The sequence below is a fragment of the Mauremys mutica genome, chromosome 2 (genome assembly GCF_020497125.1).
Source record: "Mauremys mutica isolate MM-2020 ecotype Southern chromosome 2, ASM2049712v1, whole genome shotgun sequence".
Classification (NCBI taxonomy): Eukaryota; Metazoa; Chordata; order Testudines; family Geoemydidae; genus Mauremys; species Mauremys mutica.
In genome coordinates this window covers 137,448,920-137,465,718 of record NC_059073.1, presented here as the reverse complement: position 1 = coordinate 137,465,718, position 16,799 = coordinate 137,448,920, and the positions used below count along the sequence as shown (strand labels likewise).

At 49.3% G+C, this 16,799-nt stretch overlaps 1 protein-coding gene across 6 annotated transcripts in view; it reads left to right on the top strand.

Moving 5' to 3' along the window:
• Window positions 1–16,799, top strand: part of PEBP4 (phosphatidylethanolamine binding protein 4) — a 212,133-nt gene that overhangs the window by 168,359 nt on the left and 26,975 nt on the right. For all 6 annotated transcript variants that reach the window (XM_045005909.1, XM_045005905.1, XM_045005914.1 and 3 more), the window contains one exon: window positions 12,967–13,012. In XM_045005909.1, the coding sequence (XP_044861844.1) occupies window positions 12,967–13,012 (46 nt within the window). The remainder of the gene's footprint in view (window positions 1–12,966; window positions 13,013–16,799) is intronic.

The window sequence follows — 16,799 nt, the reverse complement described above, 5'->3', positions numbered from 1 at the left end:
AGAGCTCTGAGGTGGCACCGAGCATTCTCTCCCCCAGGTGCTTCGCTGGCTGGTTCTTGCTCACATGCTCAGGGTCCAGGAAGGAATTTTCCCTCAGGCCAGATTGGCAGTGATGCTGGGATGGGGGGGATTCACCTTCCTCTGCGGTGTGTGATGGCAGGTCACTTGCCAGGGTTATCTGGGTATCTTTCACTTAACCATTTCCCTGCCTTCAGCACTGGTGCACCTCGGTCCCTCCTGTTCTCTGCCTGTGGCACATCAGAGCTTAGTCTCCTGTGGGCTCTTGTGCTTTGATCTCATTTCAGTTGTTGGGTTTAGTGTGCAGGTGCTGGGTGGGGCTGGTGGCCTGTGATATACAGAAGGTCGCACTGGATGAGCTGGTGGTCCCTTCTGGCCTTAAACTTTATGACTCTGTGCAAGCTAGGAGGGACTAGGTTGTAACTGGTAACCGTTGCCATTTGTCAATTTCTCCCTCCACCCAAAACTCACTGGAAAAATGCTGGAACTCAGCCAGAAAAGGAAAGTGTTTTGATGTTTTTCTTAAATATCGCATGTATGTTTGAGTCCGTAGCAAAGAATTCAGTATTTCACAATGCTTAAAACTGAAATGCGAACCCATTACTATGAAATAACATGATTCTATACATTACATTTGTAACTCTGTCATGAATCTCAACTGCCATGCTCAGATAGGGCCCAATTTCTGCCCCCACCCCCACTCTGCTGCTCACGTGATGTCATCCTTTATCCCATTAATAGTTACATTCATATTAGGATTGTCTTCTGGTTAAGGGCGCTGGACTGGGATTTGGGAAATCAAGTGTCAGTGGCCAGCTTTGGCACAGACTCCCTCGGTGACATATGGACAACTCATGTAACCCCTCCCTCTGCAAAATGGGGGTAACCCCACCTCTCTCCCCCCTTTTGTCTGTCTCAACTAGTTAGATCATTCTTTGGGGCACGGACTGGCTCTTGCTATGTGTATGTACAGTACCTAGCACAGTGGGGATCTGAGCTTGATTGGGGGTCCTCCCATGGCACTACTCTAATACACAGAATAATGACAGGGTAGCAGAATTAGACCCTGAATGTATAATGGCCAATAACAATCTCTGTCTGTGTGTGTGTGTGAGAGAGAGAGAGAATTTCCTTAGAGTGCAAACGTTTATGTTGATAAAGATGGAGAAATTATTTGGAAAGCAGTGTCCGTTATTCCGCAACATTTGTTTAAAAATAGATTTCAGCCTTCAGAGCCTAAATATAGGTCAGAGGGGAAGGGGCAGAAGGGACAGCGGGAAGCAGAGAGTCTCCCCAAGGAAAACTGAAAAAAAATTCTGCCAAACTGTGTGTACATTTTTTCCCTGTTTTTGCACAGCTCCGCCAGGCCCTCCCCGGTGAGTGTGAGCAAAGGGCACTAGAACAGCATTAGTGCATTTGCACACTCCATAGCACAGTGCAGTTAGCAGCAGCAAGCACAGGGGGCATAAATGTTGATGTGAGTAGCATTGAACAGAGACTGTTGTTTGTATGCCTAGCTAGCGAGCTCTCTTCATCTGATCTAGTCTATCTTTTCTACAGGACGTATTTTTAATGCATCTGTCACTACCTGGTACCTGAGCATCTGCTTGGGGGTGGTCTCACAACTGGAGCTGAACGTGAACATTTGCAGGAGTCCAGAATTGAGGTCTGGTATCATTCTAGAGAAAGGGGCCGGTTGTGAAGTTCAGCCTAGATCTGGATCCAAACTGCTCCAGAGCTTAAGGCATTCGGATTTGGGCTTTGGGTTCAGATCAGACTCGGAGAGAATTCCAGCAGGAAAATGCTCCGCCCTTTTAGTGAGTGTTTGGCACTGCATTAGCTATGGCATAGGACTGGAGAGCTGAATCCGTCCTGCTAAGCTGCCCTCTGTAGCAGAATCCCTGCATTCCCTAGAAGCAACTAAGAAGCCAGGCACTGCATTAGCTATGGCATTCGGATTTGGGCTTTGGGTTCAGATCAGACTTGGAGAGAATTCCAGCAGGAAAATGCTCCGCCAGGGTGCTCATCTGCCTGGGACACAGGACTCTGGGCAAGACCTTGAGAATCGTCGGCCTGGTGCAGAACTAGGGCTGATAACTGGGGGATCGGCCCATTGCTAGTGCGGAGAGCAACAGAGGAGAGGGTTCTGAACGGCAGGAAATCATAACTTCCCTCTCTCCTGCCTGCAAGTGGGGGCTCAGCAGCACCAGATTAGCTCAGCCTTTGAAGGGAATCCCTAGGGTGGCTTTAGCCTCCCAAGATTTCTCTTCTCTCTCTCCAACCCCCTCTCCCTGCTTCAGTGTCCAGTTAGGTTTGAGTCATCCTAAGGGACCGGAGCATCTGTATGCAATTCCCACATTCAGCGTTATCAACCGCAATGCAAAAGGGCCCGTTTAATTGTCTCCTCTGAGCGAGAGGCAGGGTCTGTGACGCTGTCAATGATTCTGGGTCTGAGAGGGGAGAACCCGCAACTCAGAGAGACCCGGGAGAGGTAGAGAGGAGACCCTGGAAAGCTGTGAGTGTGCCAATGAGAGCTTCTCAGTGCAGAGCCAGGTCAGCTGGAACCCGGATGTTGGTCCCTCCCCTCTGGCGTGATACACTAAATGAACTGTATAAATCAAATGACTAAAGCATCGGATGATTTCCAGACCCCACCAGACGTTATGGGGCTATAGTTTTGCTGGTGGTTGGGAGTTCTGTGGTTAGAGCAAGGGTCAGGACTCCTGGCTCTGGATGAGGAGTGTCATCCAGTGCAGCAGTTCTCAAACTCTGGGTTGGGACCCCAAAGTGGGTCGTGACCCCGTTTTAATGGGGTCACCATGGCTGGTTTAGACTTGCTGGGGCCTGGGACTCCCCTCCTAATGCTGAGATTTATCCAACTCGAGATGAGCTCCAGTCATAAAACCCAAACCTGCATCTGGATTTTGAAACTCCAGAGTTTTGGAGTATTCAGAGCTGGGGTTTTGGTCTGCCCATCTCTACAATGGACCTCTTATAGTCAACAAATCTGGGCTGAAAAAAATCACTAGGCCAGGCTTTGTCTCATGATGCTTCCAGGGCTTCGTGGGCCAGAAGCAGAAAGTGCAGAAGTGGATAAAAATGAAAATTATCGGGAGGAGAAAAAACAACTACCATTTAATATTTATATTACCGTAGCAGCCAAAGGCCTCAACCAGGATCAGTACCCCTGTTGTATTAGGCGATACGCATATGTAGACACATTCCCTGCCCCAAACAGTTTACAGTCTAAGGGTACATCCATACTACGCCCGGGTCGGCGGGTAGCGATCGACTTCTCGGAGTTCGATATATCGCGTCTCATCTAGACGCGATATATCGAACTCCGAACGCGCTCCCGTCGACTCCGGAACTCCACCACTGCGAACGGCGGTGGCGGAGTCGACGGGGGAGCCGCGGACTTCGATCCCGCGCCGTGAGGACAGGTAAGTACTTCGAACTAAGGTAGTTTGAGTTCAGCTACGCTATTCGCGTAGCTGAACTTGCGTACCTTAGTTCGAACCTCCCCCCCTAGTGTAGACCAGGCCTTAGATGACAAGGGACATAGAGCTAAGGGGGAGGGTGGAGGAGGAGAGATGGATAAATCAAATAGATACAATGTTGCTAGGCATCCGTATAGTTGCATTTTTTTTCTTTTAACGGCACTTTTCACGCCTAGGGTTTGTTTGGAGAAGGCTTGGTTCTTAGCCCATGTAGGTTGGTTTATCCCTCCTTAGACTTTCCCCTGCGTTGGTGAGAGCCAATTCATAAATCCTGGCTTTGTTATAAAGATAACAAAGAGGGAGAATAATAAATCTGGTCTCCTGCCTGTGCCAGTTCTGAAGCCGCCTCTCCCCTTCGAGCTAGTGTGCCCTAAGTGAGCAGCGCAGGAAGCACCTTATTTGTTTGGGGATTAACTTCATCAGTTTGCTAATTGTTCTTTAATCATGTCAGCCTACTGTAGGGACAGCACCCAGCTTCTCCAGCATGAACTCAGAGTCTTGCAGTGCAAAAAGACTAGCAGGCCAAGCAGCTGCAAATGCCAGGAGCAAGCGGCTGCGCTCCATCCTGCTGTCCCTCCTTGCAGAGAGCCCTTCTTGTTTACTAGTGTTCCAGCTGTTGGCTCGGGGCAGGGTGGAGAGGGGGAAGGGAGAAGGAGTTATATCTGGGAGTGAATAACAAGCCAGCCCTGTTCTTATTCACAAACCTCAGTCCAATCAGTCATCTGTTTGTCCTGGTCTCCTGCCAGCTATTGTGTTGATTCCCACACCCACTTTCCCTAACCCTGAGTCCCTGCCTTAAATTTTCTCTCTCCACCGATCCCCTTCCTAGTCCCCTCCTCCCCCTTCCTCAGATGGGATCAGACATGTTCTAGAAAAGATTTATGAAGAGGAAAACAAAATATGACTCATTCAATGTGGAGCGGACAGCACCAAGGGCCCAAGCAGACCTACCTCAGAGCCTCAATGCTCCCCTGCCGTTTGCGGGACAGGGCGTTGGAATGAGCTGCAATGTAACAAACTCCTCTGCATGGCAAAGAGCCGCTCGGGACAACATGCTGGTCTCCTGCCATGCAGAGGAGTTTTGGAAACTCAGGAGGGTGTTGTGTTTTATTCATTCATATTGTCCAGGAGCGCCAGCCAAATCCCGTCCGGCATTTGCAGAAGGCATCTCGGGTGTTGCAGTGGGTTACAGCTCCATAAATGTGCTATGACAGCATCCTCCTCTCTTCTTCAGTAGAATTATCATAAAACATTAAATTCTTTGAACCCGGAACTCTTTCTTTGCCGGATGTTTGTACAGCACCGAGCACCATCAGGCCCCGATTACTGTATTCCTGTCACACCTGAAAGGCCCAGTTGAGATTGGGGACGCATGGTGGTCAGTGCTCCACAAACAGCTGGTAGGGGAGACGGTACCTGTAGAAAGTTTGCAGTCAAAATAGCCAAGACAGACTAAGAAACTATTTTTATCCCCATTCTACTGATGGGGAAATGAGGCACAAGGAGATTTAGGGCCAGATTTTGGAAAGAGCTCAGGGACAGTTTTTCAAAGACGCGGCACCCCCCAGCAGAGGACTCGGTTCCCATTTAAGTACCTAAACAAGGGCCCAACTTCCCAAAGCACTCAGCAGCCAGCGACTCCTGTTCTTTACACTGGTGGTAAGATTTTCAAGAGATCTCGGCACCCAGCAGGCTGAGCTTTTTGGAAAATCTGGCCCTATGTGACTTCAACCAAGAATTGAACCTAGATCTCCCAAGTCCAATTCCAATGCCTTAATCACAAGATGTCCCCAGACTTTCCTTGACTGGGGTCCCCAGGTAGTACATATGAATGGTAACTTATCGAGCTGCGTCCCTTTGGGGTTTATATGCACCAGAACAACATCACCAATTTCCTCCAGCTCCTCCCCTCCATGGTCTTAGCGGAATGGAGGGTGGGAATTTTTAGCTCTTCCCTTACAAGCCACAGACCACATCCTCGGGAGGAAAAAAGGACGTTAAGCTCAAATGGTGTCATTAAGAAATATTAATGCTCTCATAAAAGGGTATTTAATAAACATGGCAGCACATCAGTGTCCATTAGCTCACCCCGTGCTAGGGATCCACAGAGGCTGTGCGGCAGTACGCGGAACACCGTGGGCAGTTACAGCTCAGTAGCCTCCAAGCAGACGGCATGTAGACAGAGCTATTAAACTAACATTGGCACATCCCGGGTGGCATTGCTGCCCCAGAGCCCCACATCTCCATTCAGCGCTGCGCCTCCGCCTCTCTTGTGCTCTCAGCTGTTCCAGCCGACACTGGGAAAATAGGTCTCGCCGAAGTTCTTTGCGAGGGTGATAGCACAGCCCCCGGGGGTCCTGCTCCTTGCAGATTGCTACATAGATTTTACAAAGCAGCTGGGTCTGAACAAAACACATCCCGACTCCAGCGAAGTTTGGAGCCCGACGGGAATGTGCTTCTGGGCTGTGCCTGAGATATGGCCAAAAGACCCAGAAGTGCCTAAACCAATGGGATTTAGGCTTGTAAATCCCCGAGACTCTTCTTAAAATTGTACCCCGACTCAGCAAGTCTCCAGACTTCAGCCAAAGTAGCTACACTGAGAGCAAGCAGCCACTGGGGAGTAACCTTGGCTCGGGGCGTGCGCACTTAGCCCTGTACCTTAGCCCTTGTTGAACCCGCAGATGAAACTGCCTGTGGTCAGCAGAGTTCGAGCAGGGCTTCCATAACCAGAGTAACTTTTGTTTCCTGAGGGCCACATCAAAGACTAACCCCTCCCCACCAGCTCTCCCCTCGTGCTCCCAGCCACAGAGATGTACACACTCATGCATGCTCCAGCACACCCAGTGGCAGCCTGTAGCATGCTTTTATAATACTGTCTCAGAAAGGCAGTCCCCACAGAGGCTGCTCAGGGAAGCACACTAGGGCTCTGCCAGCAACAGACATGGTGGATTGTACAGCAGACATGGTTTCACAAAGGTTGAGCAGTGGAGACCCTGAGCAAGTGGAACAAAGCTGAGTTGTGTCTACCCAGTTTGCAGGCCACTCTGCGGAGAGCAGTTTCATGTTTCAGGACCCCGTAGGGAAGGCTGTGAAGAAGACGTGGGGCCAATTTGCCTTAAAAACCCCCAGCAGGACTAATTCTGTCCCACCCCTGGTGCAGCAGGAGCTCAGGGTTCAATCCGTGCTCAGTGTTAGTGGTGAGATGAACTCTGAGGCCTTTGAAGCACGGTGAACCTCTAGGACTGCCTTGGGGATTTCCAAACACTACTGCGAGTTCAGGAACCTCGGTGTCCCTGTAACGTAAATCCATGAGGTCACTGGGTTTTGTTTTTTCCAAGAGGCTGCTGAACTGAGAACTAACAGGTGCCACCCCAGCTAAGGGGGAGCCTGTTCTATTTACAAAAGGCAGAGGAGCTTCCCCAAGCACCCGCCTATGACAAAGCCCAGCTGGCACAGGTGGGGCCCCTGCATATAGTTTTTATTTCATCTCATCCTTTCCTTCTCCTCTCTGCTGCCTAATCTAACCATCTCCTTGGATTATTTTAGCACTTTCCTTCTCTGCTCCTTTCCCACTGATTGCCCCACTGCAGCAGGGAGACGCATCCACATGCCAACGCTCAAATGATCAAGGCAGGCATGACTGAGACTCCGTCATTCCTTAACCCCTCAACCCCAGCTGGGAGTATTACTTCGCACTAGAGGGATCCATGAGAGCCCCTGTGTTTGTGGGCACAGAAATGCACTCCCGGGGACTGAAGGATACCAGCCATTACTTAGCATGGTATTTTTTTCTAGTGTAGACAAGGCCAGAGCCCCCCTCAGGTGGGACATGAACCTACTAACATTTGAGCCTGTCAAACATTCAAACCCACAATGTTCGCATGGGTTTGAAATTGCGCAAAGTGGCGCATCCTCACTCGGTATCTCAGGAGTGTCTGTGGGTCAGTGTAATTCCATTGGTAACTGGGGAAGAGAGGGATTTCCTCCTCTGATGAGACAGAGCTCTTTGATAAACATCACAAGAAAATGAATGAGCTGAGAGGTACAGGAAGCACTTCGATTTGGATGTCCACCGTAGGTAACTAGACTTCATGGAGTTATAAAGCAGATGGGAATGGTGGATGACTGAACAGTAGCTTGTAATCCCAACAGTACTGTCAGGGCCAGCTATAGGCAGCGCAAGCCTCCTAGGCAAATAATGTTCTTCATTCCCTTCCCTTCAGAATTCTCAAAGTAGGACCTCCATGTTTGTCCTTCCCTCTGCTTCCCCATGAACTCTTCCCTTTTGCCAGCCCACCTGCATCTCCCTCTCCCAAACCGCCTCAGCTCTCTCTCCTCTCCCTCTCAATTTCTGCATCGGTCTCTGGCTTCCACTCTCCCCAGCAGTGCTGGGTAATTTGTACTTCAGATGGATCTGTCCTCAGGTTAGGAGACCAGCTTTGCACACCTGGCCTATTATCATCAACCTCGGTTTGCAGATGGGCAGACGGAGGCCCGGAGCTATAAGTCACTTGTCCCCAGGCATCATTCACAATAGAACTCAGAGGCTGGACTCTTCTGTTCCACCATGAGACACCTCTTCCTCCTACCCAGATAGCAGGCCGAGTCCTCTATTGTGCTGCACCACGTGTAGTCCCTTATAGTGGATCAGTGCAAAGTGCATCAGTGCAATAAACAGCAGCATTTTGCAAGGTGTAAATAGAAGGACAAGGAGCAGGGCAGGGGGGTATCAAGCCGAAGCTGTCTAGGTAATTTTGCTGGGATCATTTCCATTCAGGAGCACTCCACACACTGGAGGCACAGCGCTAAACCAACACCTCGAAGCATGACTCTGCAGGATGCCACCATAGCTCCAGGGAACAGCTAGTGCCCTTTAGTCAATTACCTTTTGTTAACTGAAAAAATCAATGGATTTCCACTGCATTCAGGTGGTGCTGCCTGTGGTGCATGGAGCACCTTCATCACCAGCGAATGACATGCTCTGACTGCTCTCATGCTGCAGCCTGCGACCAGCCACAGCTTCGCTCCATGCCAAAGTGAGAAGGAGGCACCTGGAACTTCTTTCCAAGTTAGGAACGGGTGAGAAGGCAGACTCCCACCCCTGCCTGCCCTGAAGGGGGGAGAAAGTGATTGATTCTTCCCAGCAAATGGGAAGAGGTGGGTGAAGAGATTAAATCATCTCTCCTGCGCTCGCAGAAATGTGCTGCTGACCCCACGCTCTGGTGGGGTCAGGAGGAGCTGGCAACCGGGCCCTGGCAGATTCCAGAGTGGGCGGGCAGTTTGCAGTCAATAATTGAAGAGGAACAAGGAAGCCGCCTGTGTCATTGCTGGGCCCCATTCATCCAGTGGAGCGGAGGTGGGGGCTGAAAAGCCTAGAGCTGGCCTTCTCGATGTCCTCCAAAAGCACACAGGCGTCCCACTGAGGAATCCAGCCAGGCAGCCCAGCTAATAAAAGCTGCATGGGGCAAGTGGGGCTGGGTTTGACCCCAGGTGCAGATATGGCTCCCCAGAGTCTCCAGGCAGGCTCTCCCCACAAGCAGAGCAGTGCTGCTTGTTTCCATGAGGATAGGCAGCCAATGAATCAGCAGCCCAGAATGCCTTGGAGGTGCCAGAAGCAGCATCCTTTACTCCAAGCTGGCATGAGAGCCCCCGGGCTAGATTCTGCCCCCCATCACACTGCTGCAAACCCAGAGCAACTCTGATGACTCACGCCGATTGGACGCTGGTGTAACGAAGAGCAGAATTTGTTCCTTTGCTTTTAAATCTTACCTTCTCTCTGCCTCTTTTATAACAAACAGCTATTGTAAAGTACTCTTCCCCGCCCCGCTAGCCCCAGCCCCACCGGGCTTTTCCTCTTCTCCCTTCTCAATAGGAGCCTGATCCTCAAATCCAGGGTACGTCAAGACGTGGCCAGATTCCACCGCACCTGGGATCCTGCACTGGCCAGGCAGCCCATGTTGTCTTCATTTTACAGTCAGGGACGCACCACAGGCCAGAGGGGGAGGAGGCTGGCTTGGATTCACACAACAAGCCGTGGCAGATGCAGGAGCAGAACACTGCTCCCCTCGCTCCCACTCCCATGTGCGGCAGTCAAAAGACCAACCCTCTTCCGAAACATAAAGGGCCTCAATTCCTGGCATTGAAGACACCTCACTAATGGTGGTCGGAGGGTGTCCCAGCCCTGAACTCAGAGGGGTCAAGTTTTGAGTGTGGTCCTAGAATTGGTTTCAGCTCCAAACGTATCCCACTATACATCCTTAGCTACTAGCATCTGTTTGTTCAGTGTAATGCTTCTGCTCCATTCCAGCCCTTAAGGAATCGCTGCCTAGGTGGGACCCTCGCTGTCAGGGTGACCTGCCCAGCCCCAGGCAACTGCCACCAATGACAGCTTTCCCTGCTTTGCCTTCGGGCAAAACAGCGCAAGTATCCTGTGTCCTGACTGTGTGGATAGCTCCATATGGCCTCACTTGAGCAGTCTGCTGAGTCAGAGAGGCTAGTCTTTCCTGAAGTTGGCCATAAATCAAGCATCAGAGCTTTTAATGGCAGGTCAGCGCATTAAAAAAAAAATCAGAATTCCCATGGAATGCTCAGCACAGGCCTTTAAATCCCCCCCATCCCCCACTGCCCCATGTTCTTGCCTGGATTTGGAAGAGAGGGTGAGATAAGAGTTATCCAAGAAGTGAAATTCATCCAGGTGGGGGTCAGAATTCCCAAAGAAACTTGTGGGGGGAGGACACTCCTGCCATCAGAGAATGTTAGAGCATTGTTCTCACTAGATACACTGCTCCGTGCATTGGCACCCCGCAGCTATGCAAACTCCCCTCACACCTTCGCCCGGACACGTCGCTTCTTTACTTTGATGAGCAAGTAAAATATTAGGCCAAGATTTTCAAAAGCAATGAGTGATTTTGGGTTCTTCAGGGTTTTGTGGGGGTTTTTTTTGGGGGGGGGGGACATGACACACCCCCAAGGGGCAGTGTTCAGTTCTAAGCACCTGTTCTCTGAAAACCAGGCCCCTTCAATCACTAGTCACTTTTGAAAATCTTAGTCATTAGTACTTTTATCATTAGCGTGATGGAAAGGGTGGGTGAGGAAATTCTGTGCTGAGGCTGGTAAAATTTCATGGGGCTTTGCAAAGCTAATACACAGAAACTGAGAGGATGTTTGCATTACAATGAACTTTACTATGCAATGTGAATCTTGGCTGATGTTCTCATCACCAAATGACTCAATGAAGATCTGGCTTCTATTATTTTTGGAAAGGATGAAGCTTGATCCAGCAATTCTGGGAGTCAGATTCATTCTATCTGCAGTTATCTGATGCTCCTTTAATTGCTAATTAATTACTGCTAGGGCAGGTCAAGACTAAGGAGCATTGGCAGAACTGGGTGCGTGTGGGCAGGCAGGACTGGAATAACGGGGGCTGTTCCAGATGAGTATTCATACACATTGGCAGAGCTGGGTAGGAGGCATAGGACTAGAATAGCAGTGGGTATTACGATTCCAGACTGGGGTGCACTGGCAGAGCTGAGTGGGGGTGCTGCAGGTCAGGAGTGAGGTGCATCGGCAGACCTGTCGAGGGATGTTTGCATGACATTGGCTTGTGCTACGCTTGGCTTTCTCCATCTGTTAGTGCTGTTTGCTGATTTGCAGCATGTGATTTCTGCCCAACTGTATTTTGTTCTCAACAAAACCTTATTAGAATTCTCCATAAGTGCAGCAGCAGGAAGAGGTGAGAGAGAGAATGTGATTGGGTGGTAAAGTCAAGGCAAGCTAGGGCATTGAATTGTGCCAGGCTTGACACCATAACTAAATTATCTTAGGCTCTCTCACAAGGTTTGTGAAATGCTCATTCTTGACTGTCCCAGGATATAACCACAGGCATCGCATCACACAGGATGCACAAAGGCTTGCAAAAAGAACAGGAGTACTTGTGGCACCTTAGAGACTAACAAATTTATTTGAGCATAAGCTTTCGTGGGCTACAGCCCACTTCATTGGTTTTGGACAAGGTTTTTGCAAAGGCCGCGAAAGTATAGATCCATTCTAGTCTACAAATGAGAATAGCATGGGGATGGAGGGGCAGCATGCTATAGACTGGTCCCCAGACGTCCCTGGTGGGGAGTGTAAAGCACATATTGCCTTAGGGAATCAAAGAGTGAGGAAGTGTCAGGGAGATCTTCTCTGGATCCATCAGGGGAAGAAAATCAAAGCGTCTTGAGCTGGGAATTGCTTTGGGAAGCTCGGAAGCTTTTTGGTGAATCTGCATCTATTCTTAATTCACCCAGAGTGGGCTGGTGATTAGAATACAGCAGGCCAGATTCCCAGATGGTGTAAATCAGCTTGGCCTCATTGTCTTCAATAGGCCAGAACCTCAGATGGTGTAAATTGGCAGGGCTTTATTGACTTAAATGTAAGCATGACAGTTTACACCAGCTGAGGATCTGGCTCCACAGCTGTAAATTGCACCTGTCAGGTTCTGTAGGCATCTCTGATTCCTCACCTTCGTTCTCGACACTCCAGCCTATGTGCTTTCCAAAGACACTGTGACCTTCCTGCCATCACAGGGATATTAATTAGCCCCTGCCTGAATACCTGTGCACAGGATGGTGTCGGGGCTTTTAGAGAGAGCTTTTGTAGCCTTCCCAGCATCCCGTGGCCCAGATAACAGGTCCAATGTGATCTGTCTGACAGTCCCTGTGTGCTGGCTTCAAGAGCACAGTGACAGCACAGCCTGTGATTCAGGGGAACTCTACAATGCATTGGCTGTGGTGCACAAAGTCACTGACACTTTTAAAATATAAATTAACAAGCAAAATATAGGCCCTGGCACATTCTCTCCCCACCCTTCCCCGCTTACCCAGGGAAAGGAATGACACCTGTCAGGAGAGGTTTGGAGAAGGTGAAGATGAAGGATACAAACTCAGTTCAGGAAACTTTCTAGCTAAACTCAAGCGAGGCACTGTCCGGGGGGTGCTCCGTGCTGAGAGGCAGCACTGCGAGTGAGGCTGCAGCAGGCTGTATTGTGCTAACATTAAACACCCAGGGGCAGGTTCCCCAAGGTACCAATGGCACTTATTGACTTTCAGTGGGAGCTGGGCACCTCACTGCCCCTTGTGCCTTTGAGACCCTCCCCCTGGATGGGTAAGTCTGACAGTGGCTGGGCCTCGCTTCCTGTCTCAAAACTTGCTTCCTTTATGGTCACCCCTCACCCCCATCCCCACCTGTTTGGCTCATCCACCTGCCATCTCTCCTCAGAACCCAGACTGTGAGCTCTATGGGGCAGGGACTGTCCTTTTACTGACTGTCTGTACAGCACCTAGCACAGTAGGGGCATGATCCTTGACTGGTGCCCCTAGGCCCCACGGCAATGCAAATAATTAGGTCTGGTGAGCGACTGCATATTCTGGTGTCCTGTGCGTTAACCGAATCCTTTCTGTCATTGCAGGGCACAGACCTGCGGGCTGGAAAACTGAGAGGCCATGTGCTAACAGGTAAGCGGAAGCTGCACCAACCCGACCTGTCTGACTGTCCCAAGACCTCTGGCCCATGTTACTAAACTTCTGTCGGCACGGCTTGCAAAGGGATGGCTTAGGGTTACTGACTTCCATTGGCCATTGGGAGAGCTGGGCTCCAGTTCATTTGTGATCTCTCTCTTCCTGGGTCTAAGGGGATGGGCAGGGCAGCAAGCTCAGCGCCTGGGACACATGCTTGGTTTTGCTTAACTGGGGAAGCTTCTGACCCATTAAGGAGCAATCTTGATGGGTCCAAAGGGAATTCTGTGCAACCCTCCCTGGCTGTGAGGGAGGCAGCTGCCACCTATCACCGCAGTATCTGGGTGCCATACTAAGGCGCTCACCAACAGGAGGAAGGGCCCCAAGCAGAGGCCATTAGTCTATCAACACGGGTGGTGTCAGATCGCAACCACAGGTAGCCATGGCCTTTGCAGATCCCCCGCTTCGGAATTTCGGAATCACATTCCATTTCAAGGGGAAAAGAGGTTTGCAAAGAACATTTAAAATAACCCTCCTGCACGCACATTTTGATTTGCATTCAGTAAACACATGGAAAGATGTAAATAGCGAGGGATTCCCCCAGCTGCAGGCTTTCAGAGCACCGACAGCCTTGGCCTCAGCACCGGAAATGCAGCGAGGAGGAACTGTTTCACATTCTAACCAGACAACAGGTTTCTCTTTGATATCGATCTCTTGTTTAGCTGATACAGGAAAATGAGGAGGTGTTTAAAGCTTTGCAAACTTTTTCAACCCCAGAGCAAGCCAGCTGAAGCACCCCCCACCGTCCTCCACCTCCTCCCCCGCCCGGCTTCTTAGATTATTCACTGTAGGTGGAATGTCCCCAAATCTCTCTCTCTTAATTTGTGCCTAAGCTACAAATGGTGCAAACTAGCAAGCAGCTGTAACTAGCCTCCTGATTCGTCTCTCCGCTGAGACCTTCACTGCCAGCCTCTTGCTTGCACGACATGGAACAGGCTTCCAAGAGAGGTTGTGGAATCCCCGTCATTGGGGGTTTTAAGAACAGATAGAACAAACCCCTGTCAGGGATGGTCTAGATTTACTTAGTCCTGGCTCAGCACAGGGGGCTGGATTTGATGACTTCTCGAGGTCCTTTGTAACCCGACATTTCTATGATTCTAAGTAGCAGACATCTCTTCCACCAGGAAAGGAGCAGGCTGGATTCTACCAGGGTGGAGGAGTAGAACATATGGGGCCTGCTTCTCTTTGTACCTTGTGTAGCCATTTACACCAGCGTAGCATACAGCAAGGGTGTAAGTCACCATCGATCTGATTTAGTAACACTACACCAACGACTGCCTAAGGTGCAGGGCAGCAGAGAATACAAGCCATGGCCTTTCCATGAATGAGATTTCTCTCTGGGTGCTGTCTGAACAAGGAGTCCCTTAAAATCAAGTATCCTTAATAGTTTATTTTAAAGCCCCAGTATTTCCCATCCCTGCAACCAATTCCATATCTTGCATTGCTATTTTTGGAGTTAAGATCATAAGGAAATGACAATCCGCCACACACAGGCTGGGAGATGCAAAGACACTTTATTACACACCTGGACAGCAGCAGAGAAATGTTTAACAGTAAACTGGCTGAAATAGAACTCATCCAGAGGAGCAAATGGTGTTAAAATACCCAGTCAGTGGAAGAAATCCCAGCCCTCTTAAAGCAAACGCAGGAGCTGTTTGGAAGAAGGTGGGCCCCAGTGGTTTCTTTACAGGCAGATGGTAGATGGGAATGAGGACTTGCAATGTAAAATGGGCCACACTCAACCCTGGGGTAACTTGATTAATTCGAATGATGTTACAGCAGGGAGGGATTTGGCCCAATATGTCTCTGGTTAAAGGGATATTGTCTAGTAGCTTAGGGGTAGTTTGAAAAAGAGATTTTCCAAAAGCTGCTGTGGATAGCAGTGTGTTTTATTATTTCTTTAGAAAATACCATTACCGTCTTTTCTTATTTCAACCTTCCACTGAGGTATTGGGAACCCCAACCTGGCAGCTGCTGGCCAGTGCAGCAAGGACCAGAGAGTGAAGGTAACTAGAAAAGCAAGGTCCGATTTTCAGCAGCCAACTGCTCCCCTTGTGACACTTCCAGCCAGACTATCCAAAGTGCTCAGCACCCAACGTTCTGAGCTCTTGGGAAAATCTGACGCTGATGGTGGGCGCTGAAAACCCTGGCTGTGAGGGGTGCTGCCTTGCAAAGCAGGAGTAAGTCAATACCACTGCACCCCCATAGCCAGAATGTGCAGGGCCAGGCCCAAAGTTAAACTGATTGGGTTTGTCTCACTTCCCAAGCAGAACGAAATGCAAAAAGCCACTTAGCAGCATCAACAGTGGTGAGAAGTAAAGGAGAGCCTTTGTTTTTAATTTTTGCTAATGCTCTGAGGAGATGGCCGTGGTGGCTTTCTCTTGCTCAGATGGCTTAATTTGATCAGGTCCTGGAGGAATTTCCACCTTTTGTCCCTTCACGTTACATCCTCCTTTCCTGAAACAAATATGAAATGCTCCTTTCAGCCAAGTTTAGAGTTTAACAGTTACGGAACATCTGTGTACATAATCTCTTTGCATGTCATTAGACTCCCTTTGGTGATGCATGCTCTATACCTGCAGGTTTCCTGTAGTACAAAGGCCTGAGATAGATCAATGGATCCAAACCTCCCTGAACTCTGAGCAAGTTTGGACAGGGCCCAGATCCAAAATTTGTAGCTAAGACTCTTCTCTAGCAGAGAGATGAGATTTTTCCACCCAGGGTCAGGTTACAATTATATCACACTTCCTCATACCAAAACCACAACATGTTGCTTGAAGGTAAAGCTGGTCAGGAATTTTTCCCTGAATCGTTTTTTTGGTCAAAAATGCTGATTTGTCAAAATTGAAACTTCATGAACCAGTTTCCGACTGGATGAATCTCCCGACTCGAAAAAAAAGTTGGAAAAAGGAATTTTTGGAACTGTTAAAACATCTTGCACTGACATTTTCAAAACAAAAAAAAAATCAAATTTGATTTGAAATGACTTTGTTTCCAAACCGAATCTAACTGAACTAAAAAAAAAGGGAATCAAAATCAAATTAAAACTAAATATTTCAAAATTATCAAAACAAAGTTCCCATTGACCCAACCCAGAAACAAATGTTGGCGCATTAATATTTTTGAGAGTTCATCTTTTTGCCCCAATTTGAGATAGGGAAAAAGTTTTGAACCTGAAATATTTGAGGGATGGGAAAAACATTTCCCACACAGCTGTACTGGAGGGAACATCAGCGATGACAATAAAACGCTGGCCAAGTGTGCGATGGTGTACATGGACACAGGGCGATGTTCCTGCCTGAGCCCAACTGAGCAATCAGCTAATGCCCTGACATATGAGAACAGGGTGTGAGGCTGCTTCTCTTGCTGGAAAACTAGAATTCAAGCAAGTTCATGGAGGATAGGTCCAACAATGGCTATTAGCCGGGATGGGCAGGGATGGTGTCCCTAGACTGTGTCTGTCAGAAGCTTGGAATGGGTGACAGGGGATGGATCACTTGGTGATGACCTGTTCTGTTCATTCCTTCTGGGGCACTGGCCACTGTCGGAAGACAGGATACTGGGCTAGATGGACCTTTGGTCTGACCCAGTAGGGCCGTTCTTATGTTCTTATGTTGTTATGTTGTGCCATTCCCCTGCTTTTTCAGGAGTTGCCCTGCCTTGCTTAGCAAACTATCGCGCGCAGTAGTAAGCATGGCCTACTGATTGGGAGAGCAGTGTGTTTTAT